The sequence below is a fragment of the Schistocerca americana genome, chromosome 4, assembly GCF_021461395.2.
Source record: "Schistocerca americana isolate TAMUIC-IGC-003095 chromosome 4, iqSchAmer2.1, whole genome shotgun sequence".
Lineage (NCBI taxonomy): Eukaryota > Metazoa > Arthropoda > Insecta > Orthoptera > Acrididae > Schistocerca > Schistocerca americana.
In genome coordinates this window covers 780402062-780417942 of record NC_060122.1, presented here as the reverse complement: position 1 = coordinate 780417942, position 15881 = coordinate 780402062, and the positions used below count along the sequence as shown (strand labels likewise).

Genomic DNA, 15881 nt, shown 5'->3' with positions numbered 1-15881 from the left:
CAGCCATAATTTTTCCCGAGGGCATGCAGCTTTACTGTATGGTTAAATGATGATGGCGTCCTCTTGGGTAAAATATTCCGGAGGTAAAATAGTCCCCCATTCGGATCTCCAGGTGGGAACTACCCAGGAAGACGTTATCAGGAGAAAGAAACTGGTGTTTTACAGGTCCGAGGGTGGAATGTCAGATCCCTTAATCGGCAGGTAGGTTAGAAAATTTAAAAAGGTAAATGGGTAGGTTAAAGTTACATATAGTGGGAATTAGTGAAGTTCGGTGGCAGGAGGAACAAGACTTCTGGTTTGTTGAACACAGGGTTATAAATTCAAAATCAAATAGGGGTAATGAAGGAGTAGGTTTGATAATGAAAAAAAGCAGGAATGTGGATAAGCTACGACAAATAGCATAGTGAACACATTATTGTGGCCAAGATAGATACGAAGCCCACGCCTACCACAGTAGTACAAGTTTATGTGCCAACTAGCTCCGCAGATGACGAAGAGATTAATGAAATATATGATGAGATAAAAGAAATTATTCAGATCGTGAAGGGAGACGAAGATTTAATAGTCATGGGTGACTGGAATTCGATAGCAGGAAAAGGAAGAGAAAGAAGCATAGTAGGTGAATATGGAATGGAGGTAAGGAATGAAAGAGGAAACTACCTGGTAGAATTTGGTTCAAGAATCGTGAAAGGAGGCTGTGTACATGCAAGAAGCCTGGAGATACTGGAAGGTGTCAGATAGATTATATAATGGTAAGACAGAGATTTAGGAACCAGGTTTTAAATTGTAAGAAATTTCCAGGAGCAGATGTGGACACTGACCACAGTCTATTGGTTATGAACTGTAGATTACAACTGAAGAAACTGCGCAAAGGCGGGAATTTGAGGAAATGGGACCTGGATAAACTGAAAGAACCAGAGGTTGTAGAGAGCTTTAGGGAGAGCATTAGGGAATGGGTGACAAGAATGGGGGAGAGAAGTACAGTCTAAGAAGAATGGGTAGCTTTGAGAGATGAAATAGGGAAAGCAGCAGAGGATCAAATAGGTAAAAAGATGAGGGCTAATAGAAATCCTTGGGTAACAGAAGAAATATTGAATTTAACTGATGAAAGGATAAAATACAAAAATGCAGTAAATGAAGTAGGCAAAAAGGAACACAAACGTCTCAAAAATGAGATCGACAGGAAGTGCAAAATGGCTAAGCAGAGATGGCTAGAGGACAAACGTAAGGATGTAGATGCGTATATCATTAGAGGGTAAGATAGATACAGCCTACAGGAAAATTAAAGAGATTTTTGGAGAAAAGAGAACCACTTGCATGAATATCAAGAGCTCAGATGGAATCCCAGTTCTAAGAAAAGAAGGAAAAGCAGAAAAGTGGAAGTAGTATATAGAGGGTCTATACAAGGGTGATGTTCTAGAGGACAATATTATGGAAATGGAAGAGGAGGTAGATGAAGATGAAATGGGAGATATGAGACTCCGTGAAGAGTTTGACAGAGCATTGAAAGACCTAAGTCGAAACAAGGCTCTGGGAGTAGACAACATTCCATTAGAACTACTGATAGCCTTGGGAGAACCAACCCTGACAAAACTCTACCATTTGGTGAGCAAGATGGATGAGACAGGCGAAATACCCTCAGACGTCAAGAAGAATATAATAATTCCAATCCCAAAGAAAGCAGGTGTTGACAGACGTGAAAATTACCGAACTATCAGTTTAATAAGCAACGGCTGCAATATACTAACACAAATTCTTTACAGATTAAAGGAAAAACTGGTAGAAGCTGACCTCGGGGAAGATCAGTGTGGATTCTGTAGAAATATTGGAACACGTGAGGCAATACTGACCCTACGACTTATCTTAGAAAATAGATTAAGGAAAGGCAAACCTACGTTTCTACCATATGTAGGCTTAGAGAAAGCTTTTGACAATGTTAACTGGAATACTCTCTTTCAAATTCTGAAGGTGGCAGGGGGTAAAATACAGGGAGCGAAAGGGTATTTACAATTTGTGCAGAAACCGGGTGGCAGTTATAAGAGTCGAGGGGTATGAAAGGGAAGCAGTGGTTGGGAAGGGAGTGAAACAGGGTTGTAGCCTACTCCCATGTTTTCAATCTGTATATTGAGCAGCCAGTAAAGGAAACAAAAGAAAAATTAAGAGTAGGAATTAAAATCCATGGAGAAGAAATAAAAATTTTGAGGTTCGCCGATGACATTGTAATTTTGTCGGAGACAGCAAAGGACCTGGAAGAGCAGCTGAACAGAATGGACAGTGTCTTGAAAGGAGGATATAAGATGAACATCCACAAAAGCAAAACGAGGATAATGGAATGTAGTCGAATTAAGTCAGGTGATACTGAGGGAATTAGATTAGGAAATGAGACACTTAAAGTAGTAACGGAGTTTTGCTATTTGGGGAGCAAAATAACTGATGATGGTCGAAGTAGAGAGGATATAAAATGTAGACTGGCAATGGCAAGGAAAGCGTTGCTGAAGAAGAGAAATTTGTTAACATCGAGCATAGATTTAACTGTCAGGTAGTTGTTCCTGAAAGTATTTGTATGGAGTGTAGCCATGTATGGAAGTGATACGTGGATGATACATGGTTTAGACAAGAAGAGAATAGAAGCTTTCGAAATGTGGTGCTACAGAAGAATGCTGAAGATTAGATGTGAGGAAGTATTGAATAGAATTGGGGAGAAGAGAAATTTGTGGCACAACTTGACTAGAAGAAGGGATCGCTTGGTAGGACATATTCTGAGACATCAAGGAATCACCAATTTAGTATTGGAGGGTAGCGTGGAGGGTAAAAATCGTAGAGGGAGACGAAGAGATGAATACACTAAACAGATTCAGAAGAATGTAGGTTGCAGTAGGTACTGGAAGACAAAGAAGCTTGCACAGAGTAGAGTAGCATGGAGAGCTGCATCGAACCAGTCTCAGGACTGAAGACCACAACAACAACAACAACAACAACAACAACATAATTCAATAAGAGTCTGTATCTTTACCTTCTGTGCCCTGGTACCGATTGCACATATAACTTCACAATTACTCGCAGGAAAGACTGGTAGTTTCTGGTCTTGTCAACCTCTCAAACATGGCTGCGGAGGTTGCATTCACATATGCACCACAGTCAAGAATTACTTTAATGGTATGACCAAAGACTTCTGCATATATTGCCGGTACAGGAATGGTCATACGCTTGGCTGTACAATGCTGGATGTCATGCATAAGTTCATCTACTAGTATCTGTCCATCATTGCATTGGATCATAAGAACAATCTTGCTACAACAACATGATCTATACATAGTAGTTACTTATGTCATTTGTTTCCTGTGACATGTGTTGATAATATTCCACCATTGTGTCCCATGAACTGGTGTTATAAAATGATTGCTGTGTCTCATGCTAACTAGTGACTGTTCTGGACAGTGTTCTTCAGAATTGTGTGAAATCACCTTCGGCGATATAAAGACAGTGAACTTTGTTCCTGTGATCTGTTTTAGACCTGTGTCCTGTCTGACAATGAAACTTCAATGGAAGTGTTGTCGACTGACTGTGATGCTGCTGTTTTTGTGGTGTTAGGCAGACTAGTGTTACTATGCAAAGACAGTGATCCATCCTGCTCAATCACTAGTACATGTATATGTGTTTGCACCAATCTTATCTGAGGAGTTCTAGTGTCATTTTTGAATGTAGCTGTGGCTACCCTGGACAACGTGTTGTGAAAATATCTCAGTGTGCATTGTTTCCACCATGCAGAGACTTTTTTTTATTGTTTGCTGGACACTCTGGAGTGCAAGTATAAACACCAACCGAAGTGGACTGTTTATACACAGAAGCGAATTGGGTAGAGTTGAGCGTTAACCCGTTTCATTTCAGATAGGCACTGTAGTTCCCTTTTTGTTCCTGCACATTTCTTTGTACCTTGTTGCATGTCGCGAGAACTTCTGTCTTGGCACTGTGAGGCCTCAGTAGTTCCAGCCCAGCCTCCAGTCCTTCACTAACAGCTTCGCATCTAACCACCTGACCAGCCATCACCACCAACCACCATTCCATACCGATGTCTTGCAGCTTCTCACCATCCTGCTGTACCATCAGCTTCGCACTGTCGACACCGTACCATTATCACTGCATCGTCAACATAATATCCATAATCTTGTGTTGCATCATTTTCAGAGACTCTAAACAGTTCTGTGAACATTTTAACGATTTTCTGTATTTTTTGGTTCCTTACTATGTAACTTATTTTTTTATTCATGCTGAAAATCAACATGTTTGATTCAAAATTCCACTGTTTTGCTAAATACGATAATTACAACCGGTCTGGCGAGGCTGATTGGCCAGTTTTGATCTCTGGTTTCCTCCACCAACCATGCCCAAATCGGTGGGCCTCATTTCCATTGTAAAATCCATTCCCAAGAAAGTTAGTAGGATTGATTGTGCCACCCAGTGGCGAGAGTCAGCAACTACCTGCAATGCAATGTTATAGTTTGCCTGTGGTCGCCTAATTGTTTTGCAAAAAAAATATTTGTGACCAAGAGGGGGCTATCTAATGACCCTACATAATGTAACATGATTGTAATATTCTGGCTGCAAGTACTGGAGAATCTATGTTTTCTTTTAATAGTTGGAGATAAGAAATGCCAATTGGACATGTGCCTTTTTGAGGTCAAATACTTTTGCATATAGAAGTAATTTGAAGTGCAGAGGTCAACATGTAATCGCGATTATTTTGAATTTGTGGAAAGGAAGGTAAATACCTTTAAGAACATTTATTCGATGTTGGATCCTCATACCTTCATAAAAACTATTAGCGTGCTTAACAATACAGTGCATAGTGATTTCTTCGCAAATTAACAGTACTAGACAAATCTGCTAAAATCAAGGTCCGGACAATGCGCAATATTTTCGCTGTCAGCTTGTATGTTCAAGAGGTTCCCTAAGTAACCAGTTTGTTAGTCAGAAGATATCATACTGCCACTGTTGCTCAACCGTATCATTCTTAAAGTGTTTCCAGAAAAGAAAATCTTATGGTGACTGAATATTGCAGCTGCTAAGGGAAACGGCATCTTCATCGCGAGTTGTAGCAGTTTTCTCCAACTTTGCCTGGCTTTCTCTGAGAACCAGAGTAGCAAAAACCTCCGCCCACCATCTCATCCTGTACCTAACCTGGTCTCTCCTTACAGCAGCCATGAAGAAAAACCACAGTCATCTATACCCAATTTTTTTCACAGATTGTTTGTATTAAATAGGTAAAAATTTTATAATGTATACGTCTAGGCAAAAAATTTTAACAAGAGCTTTTTAATGCAGTACCTGTCTTATCTGTGTCAAAGACAAAAAGTCAAAGAAAAAGTCAATTAATTAATAATTTTTGTTTTTGCAGAGCAGTTTCATTTCATGCAGCAGTTCAAAAAAAGTTTTTCATCCTCCTCATGAATTGCATAGGCTGTATTTTTTAGGAATATTGCATAGTCTCTCACATTGTGAACAGGACAATGCAACTTCTGTTGACTGCTCAGTATTCTAACGTCCATTTACTACGGTGACATCACCTAAACAGCCAGTTGCTATCAAAAGGCACAAAACACTGAAGATCTGCCTTGGATGTACCATAAGGAGAATGCAAGAGAACTGTTCACATGATCAATTTGGCTTCGAGACATCCATTACAAATCAATAAATTCACGTTTTAAGACAGTAATGCATGAAAACACCTGGCTCAAATTGAAACTGAGTGCAACATCACAAGAACTCACCCTTACACACCAGGTAACTACATGGAGGCCACTGTCAAAGAATGGTAAAGGCTTGTGCAGCAAAGTCTCTACCACTTAGAGAATAGATGCCATGGAGGATTTAATCATATTACAATGCACAGAGTGGACAAGCACAATACTGAAATACTTAATGTTACCCAGAAGTGGATTTTGATTTCACAGAGCAATGAAGATATGTAATTTCAAGGAGACTGGCTGTATTTTCACCACTGTGTTGCCACAGAGCTTATTCTTCCATTCCTTGCTCCCCTTGAATTTACCCTTCCTGTCTACCTTTGTTCCTCTATTTACCACCCCTCCCCCTCCCTTCCCACTGCTCTTTCCCTCCTGATCCCTTCTGTCTTCCACTTTCACCAGTTGCCCAGTCTTCCAATCCCACCACCTATAAGCTTTTCTCCCCCTCCACCCCTTTACACAACCTACACTTAGGCTGCCACTCCTGTTGACCACATACAACACTGCTGTTCATTTTGGATAGATCACCGACTTTTGATATCACACCAGAAGTGAATTATTGTCTCTTGTCTTTAAAAATTTGGAATTTACTGTTTTACTTTTATTTAAAATAGTTTTTTGTACTGCCATTGGGTTAAAGGACTGAAAGCTAACGTTAACTGTTTTCTATTATGTGTTTCTGTGCATCACAGACCAGTCCTCCAGGGGTACATGGTTGCCTTTCCCTTATTTTACATATTTGCAGGAACTTCTATTATTGTTATACATAGGGGATACAATAATTTTGTCTTCCTTTGTAATATAGACATGAATTTCATTATATAAACTTAACTACCTAGCTTCCTGGAAATGCAAAAAGCTATTTACACCACACCACGCATCCCTTAGTTGCTAGAATGTAATGCACTGTTCAAGAAAATATTGCATCTATTTATTTCCCCAATGGTGGTAATCTCTCATACCTAGGGGGAGGAACCACTGGATGATGCATTTGGATATCACAGCTGAAAATGTCAGTGACGACGATGATTTGAGACAGGGTAAAAGGAATGCTCAGATAACCTAATCATTAAGGAGACTGCTTGCAAAAGGCAGGAAGTCAGGATTTGAGTGTTGACTGCTACAAATTCCCACTTCTTAACAGCATATTCATTACAACACATGTTCAATATTTCTGAACTGTTTTTAGTGATGTAATTGCATGTCACTGTGTCTTCAGTGATTTCTCCCCCACTGATGGCATTTCATTTCACAATGTTTAATTTAATTGAATACTGAAACCATTCTGCCATGTGAATATTGTTTCTACAACTAGAAGCCATGTCATGTACCTCCATCTCAAACGTATAGCTTTGATATGGGATTACTTTAGTAAGCAGAAGTTAGGTAATCATACTTATCCATATAAACATATCCATCCTAATGCACACTACAAGTTAGAAGTAAAAATGGTTTAACATCCCATCAATGACAAGGTCAGTAGAGTTGGAGCATAATGATGGGGGAAGGCAACTATCTGGTTGGCCAGGTAAAGATCTGAATCACCATCCTCCTAGAATAATGCAACATATACCACAGCACCACCTCATTCAGTATAAATAAATTATGTATTTTTCTCCATTATGAAACCACATTTTTCCTTAGTACTGGAATGTTACTTAAAATACAAGGGCCATTCAAAGAGTGATGAAGATTTACTCACATACATGCTCAGATGTTTTGTGGCAGTTAGCCATCTAGTCATTGTTTGGTATGGTGGACCTATCTACACACCAACTCTAACATGCTAAACAAATTCAGTGTCTAAAAAATCCTTTTGACATGCAAGTAATGATTTGGTTTTTGCAGACACAGGCCTATTGCAAAATGCGACGCATTACAGAATTGATGGAGATCAGGCTACAGTGGCAAGGTTTCACCACAAATTTGCTCTGATGAGAATAAATGCCTTACACACTGTGAAGCACGTATAGATCTAAATGGCATGGTAGACTCCACTTGAGGCCATTTGTTCCTCCTCTGTTTAGTCAAGACCTGACGTCTTAGAATACTGTTGGTAAATCATTTAAAGATGTGTACCTCCAGCATACTGACACAGGCCAGATGAATCAGACATTGTCATGGTACAAGGAGATACTAGTAAAATCTATCAAAGAGCATTAAATGTGGCAACGTTCAAGGTGAGCATTGTTAAACCAAGATACAACCGTGGTGAAAGTTAGTTTTCCAAATAACTTGCATATAAAAATAGGTTGGTTCCAAAATTAGGAGAGTTGCTACTTAAGCTATATTATTTGTTCTACATGATGCCCAGTTTCATATAGAGTAATTTATTTGCTAATCGCATTATGAATGGCTGTGGCAGTCTGGATTCACTGAGGCTGGAAGTTTTGGAGTTACACATAATACCATTGTACACAAACAAACCAAATCAAAAAGTAAAGTTTTTTGTTGTGTACTCATGTTATATGGTTCCAATAAGAATCAGTGTACGAAGTCTTACTTAAATTACACAATGAAAAAGACATTCTTTCAAAATAGAGAATGACACTTACAGCCATGTTATACTCTTCAGTAACATGAATGTGGAACACGAAACGACCACCCATCCAGTATCCTTCATCTGGCATTACCGTTAAAGTAAAATCATACAGAATATCTGGATTGTCAAAGTGGACCTTGCAAGTGACAGGCAAAGTTTGCTCCATTTCTTGAACCTTTGAGAACACAAAAACAATGAGATTATTTAACATGTATACACGAAATATTAAATGCTACAAATAATAAAAAAATTACACTTGTTATCTTTAGAAAGCACAGTGATGAAAAAAAGTACCATTACACAAACGAATTCCAAAGTGAAAATATGCAAAACCTGGACGAGTACAGGCAACTCTCCAAGAATTTATCAGCATTTTGCCACTATTACTCAGAGACATTTCATTCTCACTTGAAGTACTTCTGTACCACCCTTCATACACCTGCTGAAGCAGGTGAGTGAGTGCCTGTGCTCTTTCATTTGATGTATAGGCATTTAGAACACTTACACAAAATCAGTTAGTATTGCAATGACTGAAAAGCACATAAATGACACCTTGTACAAGATAATTTTCGCATTTGCTGTTTCCAGTAGTTGGACCCCATTTAACAGAAAAAGTGGTGTTTGTTGCTGGGAAGAAAAGGAAATATGAGGCATTATCTTCTAAGACACCACTATAAACAAATGTAACACTTTACTCAGGCCTTAGAGTTCGAACAAATGGTAGCTTTCATTTGTGTGTTCTATAGACCACAAATCAGACATGATTACCTGTATCAATTCACAGTTGTCACTCAAATAAATAATTAGTTTCAAATACCAACATACAGTAAGTTGGGAAAAAAAATGAAGTGAAGTCATGTTTCGTCCAACTAGGGAGCAATTACATAGAAATAGCAGCAACTAAGAAACACTGAACTCAAGAATACATGAGAACAATGTGAAAACAACACGTAGTTAATTGTCATAATGTAGGAAACTGCAGGTTGTAAAGGGTGACTGAAGTACTCTCGTAATGAACACGATAATTGCTCTTTACAAAAGATGCTGGAAATAGCCACTATTGACAGCAATCCAGTGCTGTGCGTGATTTATCAAACTGCAAGACACATGTAGAAGCTACACCTGATGTGCGCCAATAGCAATGCCAATAACAACAAAATTTGGAAATTTGTGGTAAGGCCTTATGGGACCAAACTACCTAAGTCATCAGTCCCTAAGCCTACACACTACTTAATCCAACTTAAACTAACTTATGCTACGGACAACACAGACACCCATGACCGAGGGGGGAGGATTCAAGCCTCCAACGGGGGGAGCCGCAATAACAACATTTTCGATGTCCTGTTGTACCTTTCTCAGTGTAAGGGGAATTATTCAAGTACACCTCACCAACTTGCTAAAAAAAAAAAAAAAATAAAATAAAAAAAATAAAAAAAAAGGAAAAATCACATGGGGAGAGATTAAACAATCTCAGAGGCCATTATATTTTACTGCTTTGCTGATCATCCTCTCCTAAGCAAAGATGTCACGAGCTTGAGCCAATGTTGGAAAATGCAATGTGTGCTTTTGTGCCACATTGCTGAAAACATGATCCACAAATGGATTAAGCAGTTTCCCTATGCAATGCTCAGCATTAACAGTTTGGTGGAGGGACCTTGTTACTGTTCAGAAAACAGGCATTGCACACTGAACATCTATCTCAATTTCCAAAATGAGTTTTCACTTTGCAGCAGAGTGGGCACTGATTTAAAACTTTGTTGTAGATTAAAGCTGTTTGTCAGACTAGGGAATGAAACCAGAACCTATGCCTTTTGTTGACAAGTGCTCTACTGACTGAGCTATCCAGGCATGACTCAAAACCTGTCCTCACAGCTTTATTTCCTTCAGTACCTCTCTCCCATGTCAATAATTTATAAGTGCTCCAGCATACCTTGCAAGCTAGTACTCCTTGAAGAAAGGATACTGTGGAGAAATGACTTAGCCACAGCTATGGCAATTGTTTCCAGAATGAATTCTAACTCTACAACAGTGTATGCACTGAGAACATCTGTGAAGTTTTGGAAGTAGGAGAGAGGTACTAGCAGAAGTAGCACTCTGAGGACAGGAAGTGAGTCATGCCCAGATAGCTCAATCACTAAAACATTCACCCACAAAAGGCAAAGGTTCCAGGTTCAAACCTTGATCTGCCACACAATTTTGATCTACACATATTATTGTTATGCAACTTACTGGTGAAGATTTTCTGATATTTAACAGCCTGTACTCTGCGAGTTCACACAAATTGACATAATGGACAAGATCTCAAGGAGGAAATGGGAAACTGAGGATCCAAATAATTCATTCAATAGTCCCCACCAGAACTGAACACATGTATCTTGATTCGAACGCTTTGACTCATGACTAATACAAAATTAGTTAAGATAAAGATGGAGAACGTTCTGATAATGTTCCAACACAAAAATCTTAATTCCAACTTTCACTGCTAAACAGTTCCGTGATTTTGTCGGACTTTTCTGTGAGCTATCATTCACCTGAGTTAATGTTTTCTGGAGTTCGTATCTGTTTTGAAACTTTACAGATTTTTGCAGAACCCCTTCACTCTTGTGCAACCAGTTCAGCTCATGTTTACCATACACTGTGCCACGAATGACACTCAACAATGGATACTTGCTGTTTTGTGCCCAACTGATCACTAATCCCACCTGCAGTTCTGACAGAAACAAGATTCTGTCACAAATCTGTGGCTGGACACTTCCTGCATGTTCAAGCATTCAGGCATGCTAATTTCATACTCAATTGCATCTGTTCCAATTTCTAATCATCTCTTTTCTGTGTAGCTTACACATCATGAAATGTCAAAAACACTTATTGGGCTGGTTGTACTTTTCTCGACTACCAGAGTAAGAAAATAAGTACTAAAATACACAAATTTTTAACAGAACCATGGGTTCCTGAACTGTCCTGCACCTTCATAATTTTAGGAGGCCATGGAAGTACGGTGCGAGAGCATTCACCGTACAGCACTCAGTATGCACTTTCCCACGTCAGTTGGCTCAATACAAGGTCGCTGCCTGTGCAGCATCACCACTGGCTGTGTAGTATCATCGCTGTCTGTTGTGCTGCCACTGCCACCAATGACATCCAAACTGGATATAAGTTCACAGGTTGCTGGGGCCTTGACCATATGTGTATGTACGTGTTGTCATAAGAATGAAGTCCTGTGCAATTAACTAGGCTACTGATATCAGTATCTACCACCTGATCCCACTTTGCAACACCACTGATCAGCCAGAATGAAATCTCTGATAAAAATAAGCAGAACACCATAACACCCCCAGCCCCCCCCCCCCCCTCGTACCATTCAGCTTGCTTTTAATTTTCACACTGCTTTCAGGAGATAACATAATCTTGAAATAAAAAAGTGTACCATCTGAAGACAGATCTCTCTCTGAATTATAGCTGGTTATTTGTATATAAAATGCTTGTCAATTTAACAAAGGTCAGAACCACAATCAAAGACAAAAAGAAGCTATTATCGAGGAGTAACAAAAATTAATGGTAAGCAATACAAAAATAGGGAATAAAAATTATTGTGCCTAAAGCAATATTATAAAGTCAGTTGAAGTACAAAACAAATCTGTAGATCAAAATAGTTTCAAATTGTTATTGTTGTTATTGTTGTTGTTGTGGTCTTCAGTCCAGAGACTGGTTTGATGCAGCTCTCCATGCTACTCTATCCTGTGCAAGCTTTTTCTTCTCCCAGTACCTACTGCAACCTACATCCTTCTGAATCTGTTTAGTGTATTCATCTCTTGGTCTCCCTCTACGATTTTTACCCTCCACGCTGCCCTCCAGTACTAAACTGGTGATCCCTTGATGCCTCAGAACACGTCCTACCAAGCAATCCCTTCTTCTAGTCAAGTTGTGCCACAAATTTCTCTTCTCCCCAATTCTATTCAATACTTCCTCATTAGCCTCATTAGTCATGTGATCTACCCATCTAATCTTCAGCATTCTTCAGTAGCACCATATTTCGAAAGCATCTATTATCCTCATGTCCAAACCATTTATTGTCCACATTTCACTTCCATACATGGCCACACTCCATACAAATACTTTCAGAAGCGACTTCCTGACACTTAAACCTATACTCCATGTTGACAAATTTCTCTTCTTCAGCAACGCTTTCCTTGCCATTGCCAGTCTACATTTTATATCCTCTCTACTTCGACCATCATCAGTTATTTTGCTCTCCAAATAGCAAAACTCATTTACTACTTTAAGCGTCTCACTTCCTAACCTAATACCCTTAGCATCACCCGATTTAATTCGGCTACGGCCCATTATCCTTCATTAAAGACACTGTCCATTCCGTTTAGCTGCTCTTCCAGGTCCCTTGCTGTCTCCGACAGAATTACAATGTCATCGGTGAACCTCAAAGTTTTTATTTCTTCTCCGTGGATTTTAATTCCTACTCCGAATTTTTCTTTTGTTTCCTTTACGGCTTGCTCAATATACAGATTGAATAACATTGAGGATAGGCTACAAACCTGTCTCACTCCTTTCCCAACCACTGCTTCCCTTTCCTGCCCCTCTACTCTTGTAACTGTCATCTGGTCTCTCTACAAATTGTAAATAGCCTTTTGCTCCCTGTATTTTACCCCTGCCACCTTCAGAATTTGAAAGAGAGTATTCCAGTCAACATAGTCAAAAGCTTTCTCTAAGTCTATAAATGCTAGAAAATTCAAATTAGGAACCAAATAAATGAAATATCAAAACACATTATGGAAATGAAAATTGTTGGAAAAGAGGGAGAATGTTGTCAAAACTGCATTATATGGGTATTGTCCAGAGAAATTAAACACAAAGGAGCCTGCACTGGAACACAATGTTAAGTGATAAATGGTACTTTTACCAGAAAAAATGGATTAGACATCAACCTCAGCAAGTCTAAACTCATGTTAATTGATTGAGAAAAACAGATCCACCTCACAGGTCGATTAAAGGAACTGGAAGTCGTGCTTTCCTTCATCTATCTTGGGTCAACCATCTGTAGTACAGGAAGTTGTGAAGATGAGATAAGAAGGTGGATCACGCTAGGGTGAGTCGCTATGATGAAGCTCACCGCCAAGAACAGGCATAGCAGAGCAATAACAAATAGCACAAAGATCCGGCTACTTGAAACACTCGTGTTTTCTGTCTTCTTTTATGATTGCGAAACATGGACACTCAAGGTCAGAGACGAACAGTGCATTGATGCGTTTGAGCCTTGGTGCTGGCGTAGGATGCTAAGCATAAAATGGACCGAAAGAAGAACAAGTGTGTCCATTATTGTACAACCCTATCTCCAAACGCCTTTCTTTTCGAGTCACCGAAAAAATTCTCCAGTTTTTTGGCCATATTGTGAGAAGAGATGGAGAAAATCTAGAGACAATAATCTTGCAAGGAAAGATCGAGGGCTTAAGACCAAGAGGAAGAGCAGTGAGCAGATGGATTGATCAAAACAAGAAGATCTCCAGTCTACCTCTTCAGCGAGCACTAAGAGAAGCTGGCAACCATCCCGGGTGGAGACGCTTGGTTCATTGGGTCATGGCCCTCAGCAATGAGTGCAGCGACTTATGATGATAACCAGAAAAAATAATTCTGAATCTACCTATCAATAGCTGAAAAATGGAAATTACTTTGTAAAGTGTGTTAAAGACTGTTGTCTTCTAATAGTGAACTACATAGACTGACTTTGTGTGTGTAAGGTGCTAAAGTCATTTTATTGTAAACCTTGAGTTTCATGTCTAATGTTGGCAAATATATATATTTGTTGTTTGGTAGAGATTTGACACCCATGAAGGGAAAGACTAAGGTAGGAACAACTTTAGACACAGAAAGTAGCAACTGTCAAAATGGATGTGTCACTGTTGCTTAGTAAATTTTATATAAAGCATTTGGAAGGAAAAATTGGGGCAAATAATGTCATCAAGCTGATTAAAAAACAAACAAGGGAGATACAGTGCAACTATTGAGGTTACAGAGGACTAAAAACAGGACTTCCAAGATTAGTTTACCCTACGTGGATCTCATGAACTCCACGTCTGATTGTGTTCTTCACCAACAAAAACAGGACTGTTTCCAAAATACAATATATTGTCACCATATTCTGCACTTTAGAAATATGTCCATTCCAATTAGCATTCAAGTGAAAATTTCAAAGTCATAAAAACTGAAGCAAAAACTAACATCCCCTGAATAAAGAGTGCCTAGCTATTTTGTTCTGTTACTTTAACCTGCAAACAAACATATTTTTTCTCCTTCCCATTCCTTCAGAAAATTATTATCATCATCTTGTGAATGGCAGTTCTTATTTCCACACTTGCTAAAAAAACTGGAAGACTTCCACCTTATGCAAGACACGCTTGCAGTTTTTCCCATCCAGACACTACAGACAATACACAAACACACTGAAACAGAAGTCTAAAGAACTCAAAAGACTTAATACAAAAAATACGACAACATACGAAATTTTATTTGACATAATTTCCATGTACACAAACATTCCAAAGGAAGAAGCTGTCTACATCATAGGAAGAAATCTCGAACTACAAGAAAACGTACCCACAACAAACATACAAGAAATGCCACCCACACTGATGCTCATCGCAAGGCAAAACTACTTCACATTCAACAACAAAATTTACTCTCAACAAGAGGGACTACAGATGGCAGTAGTGGGCAACTATTGTGGGTTGGGGCCACTTTGTGGAAGCAGAAATTGGCAGAGGGCCACACCTGTTAAAAATATTGAATTCCTTACTAAACTTTGCATTTCAGAAAGGATTTAAGTCTTGTGATAAAAGTCAACAAATCTAAACAAAATTAATTTGTGAGTTATACTCAAGCTTATTTATAGATATCGTCTATAGCTGCAAGCACATTTTATTTTAAATTCAGCATCCTGTCACCCTTTTCTACAATTTTTTTTTTGACATTCCTTGCTGAGATACTCATCACAGCCTACTATGTCTTCTGTCAAGGAACCTATGTTTACTCATGTTGATCTTAAAGCAGAAAAACTTTGCTCACAAATATATGTAGAGCCAAGTACAGGGCACATACTCCTAGAAGTCTTCTTCATGGATGGAAATTTTTCAAACAATGGAGATTTACAAAAGTCAAGAAATGTCTCAGCATTAAACATTTCTTTCATGGTACAATATGACTGCACGTCAGTAAGTTCAAGCTGTAGCTCCTAGGATGTTATGTCAACATCAGCAGTGATGGGATGAGAGAGCAAATTGAATTTAAATTAAATTTTCTCACACTGCTTAAATCATCTTGTGAGCTGCTACTCAAAACTCTGCAGATGACCCCTAATCTTATTAGAAACACTTCCAGGCACATTCTTTTTTCCTAATAAATGGAAATAACAAAAATTGCCTTCATCTGCTCACCTTACCAGAAGACCAACTTGTACTCTGAAACATCTTACATGCTCACAAATTTCATGTGCAAGCAACTCCTTTCCCTGCAATCTCTCATTCAGTTCATTAAATTTCTCAGATACAGGGCTATTACAAATGATTGAAACGATTTCATAAATTCAC

General features: G+C 38.9%; 1 protein-coding gene across 3 annotated transcripts in view; it reads right to left on the bottom strand.

Moving 5' to 3' along the window:
• LOC124612392 (NEDD8-conjugating enzyme UBE2F-like) overlaps positions 1 to 15881 on the bottom strand; it is a 70506-nt gene that overhangs the window by 36862 nt on the left and 17763 nt on the right. For all 3 annotated transcript variants that reach the window (XM_047140571.1, XM_047140570.1, XM_047140572.1), the window contains one exon: positions 8300 to 8461. In XM_047140571.1, coding sequence (XP_046996527.1) covers positions 8300 to 8461 — 162 coding nt within the window. The remainder of the gene's footprint in view (positions 1 to 8299; positions 8462 to 15881) is intronic.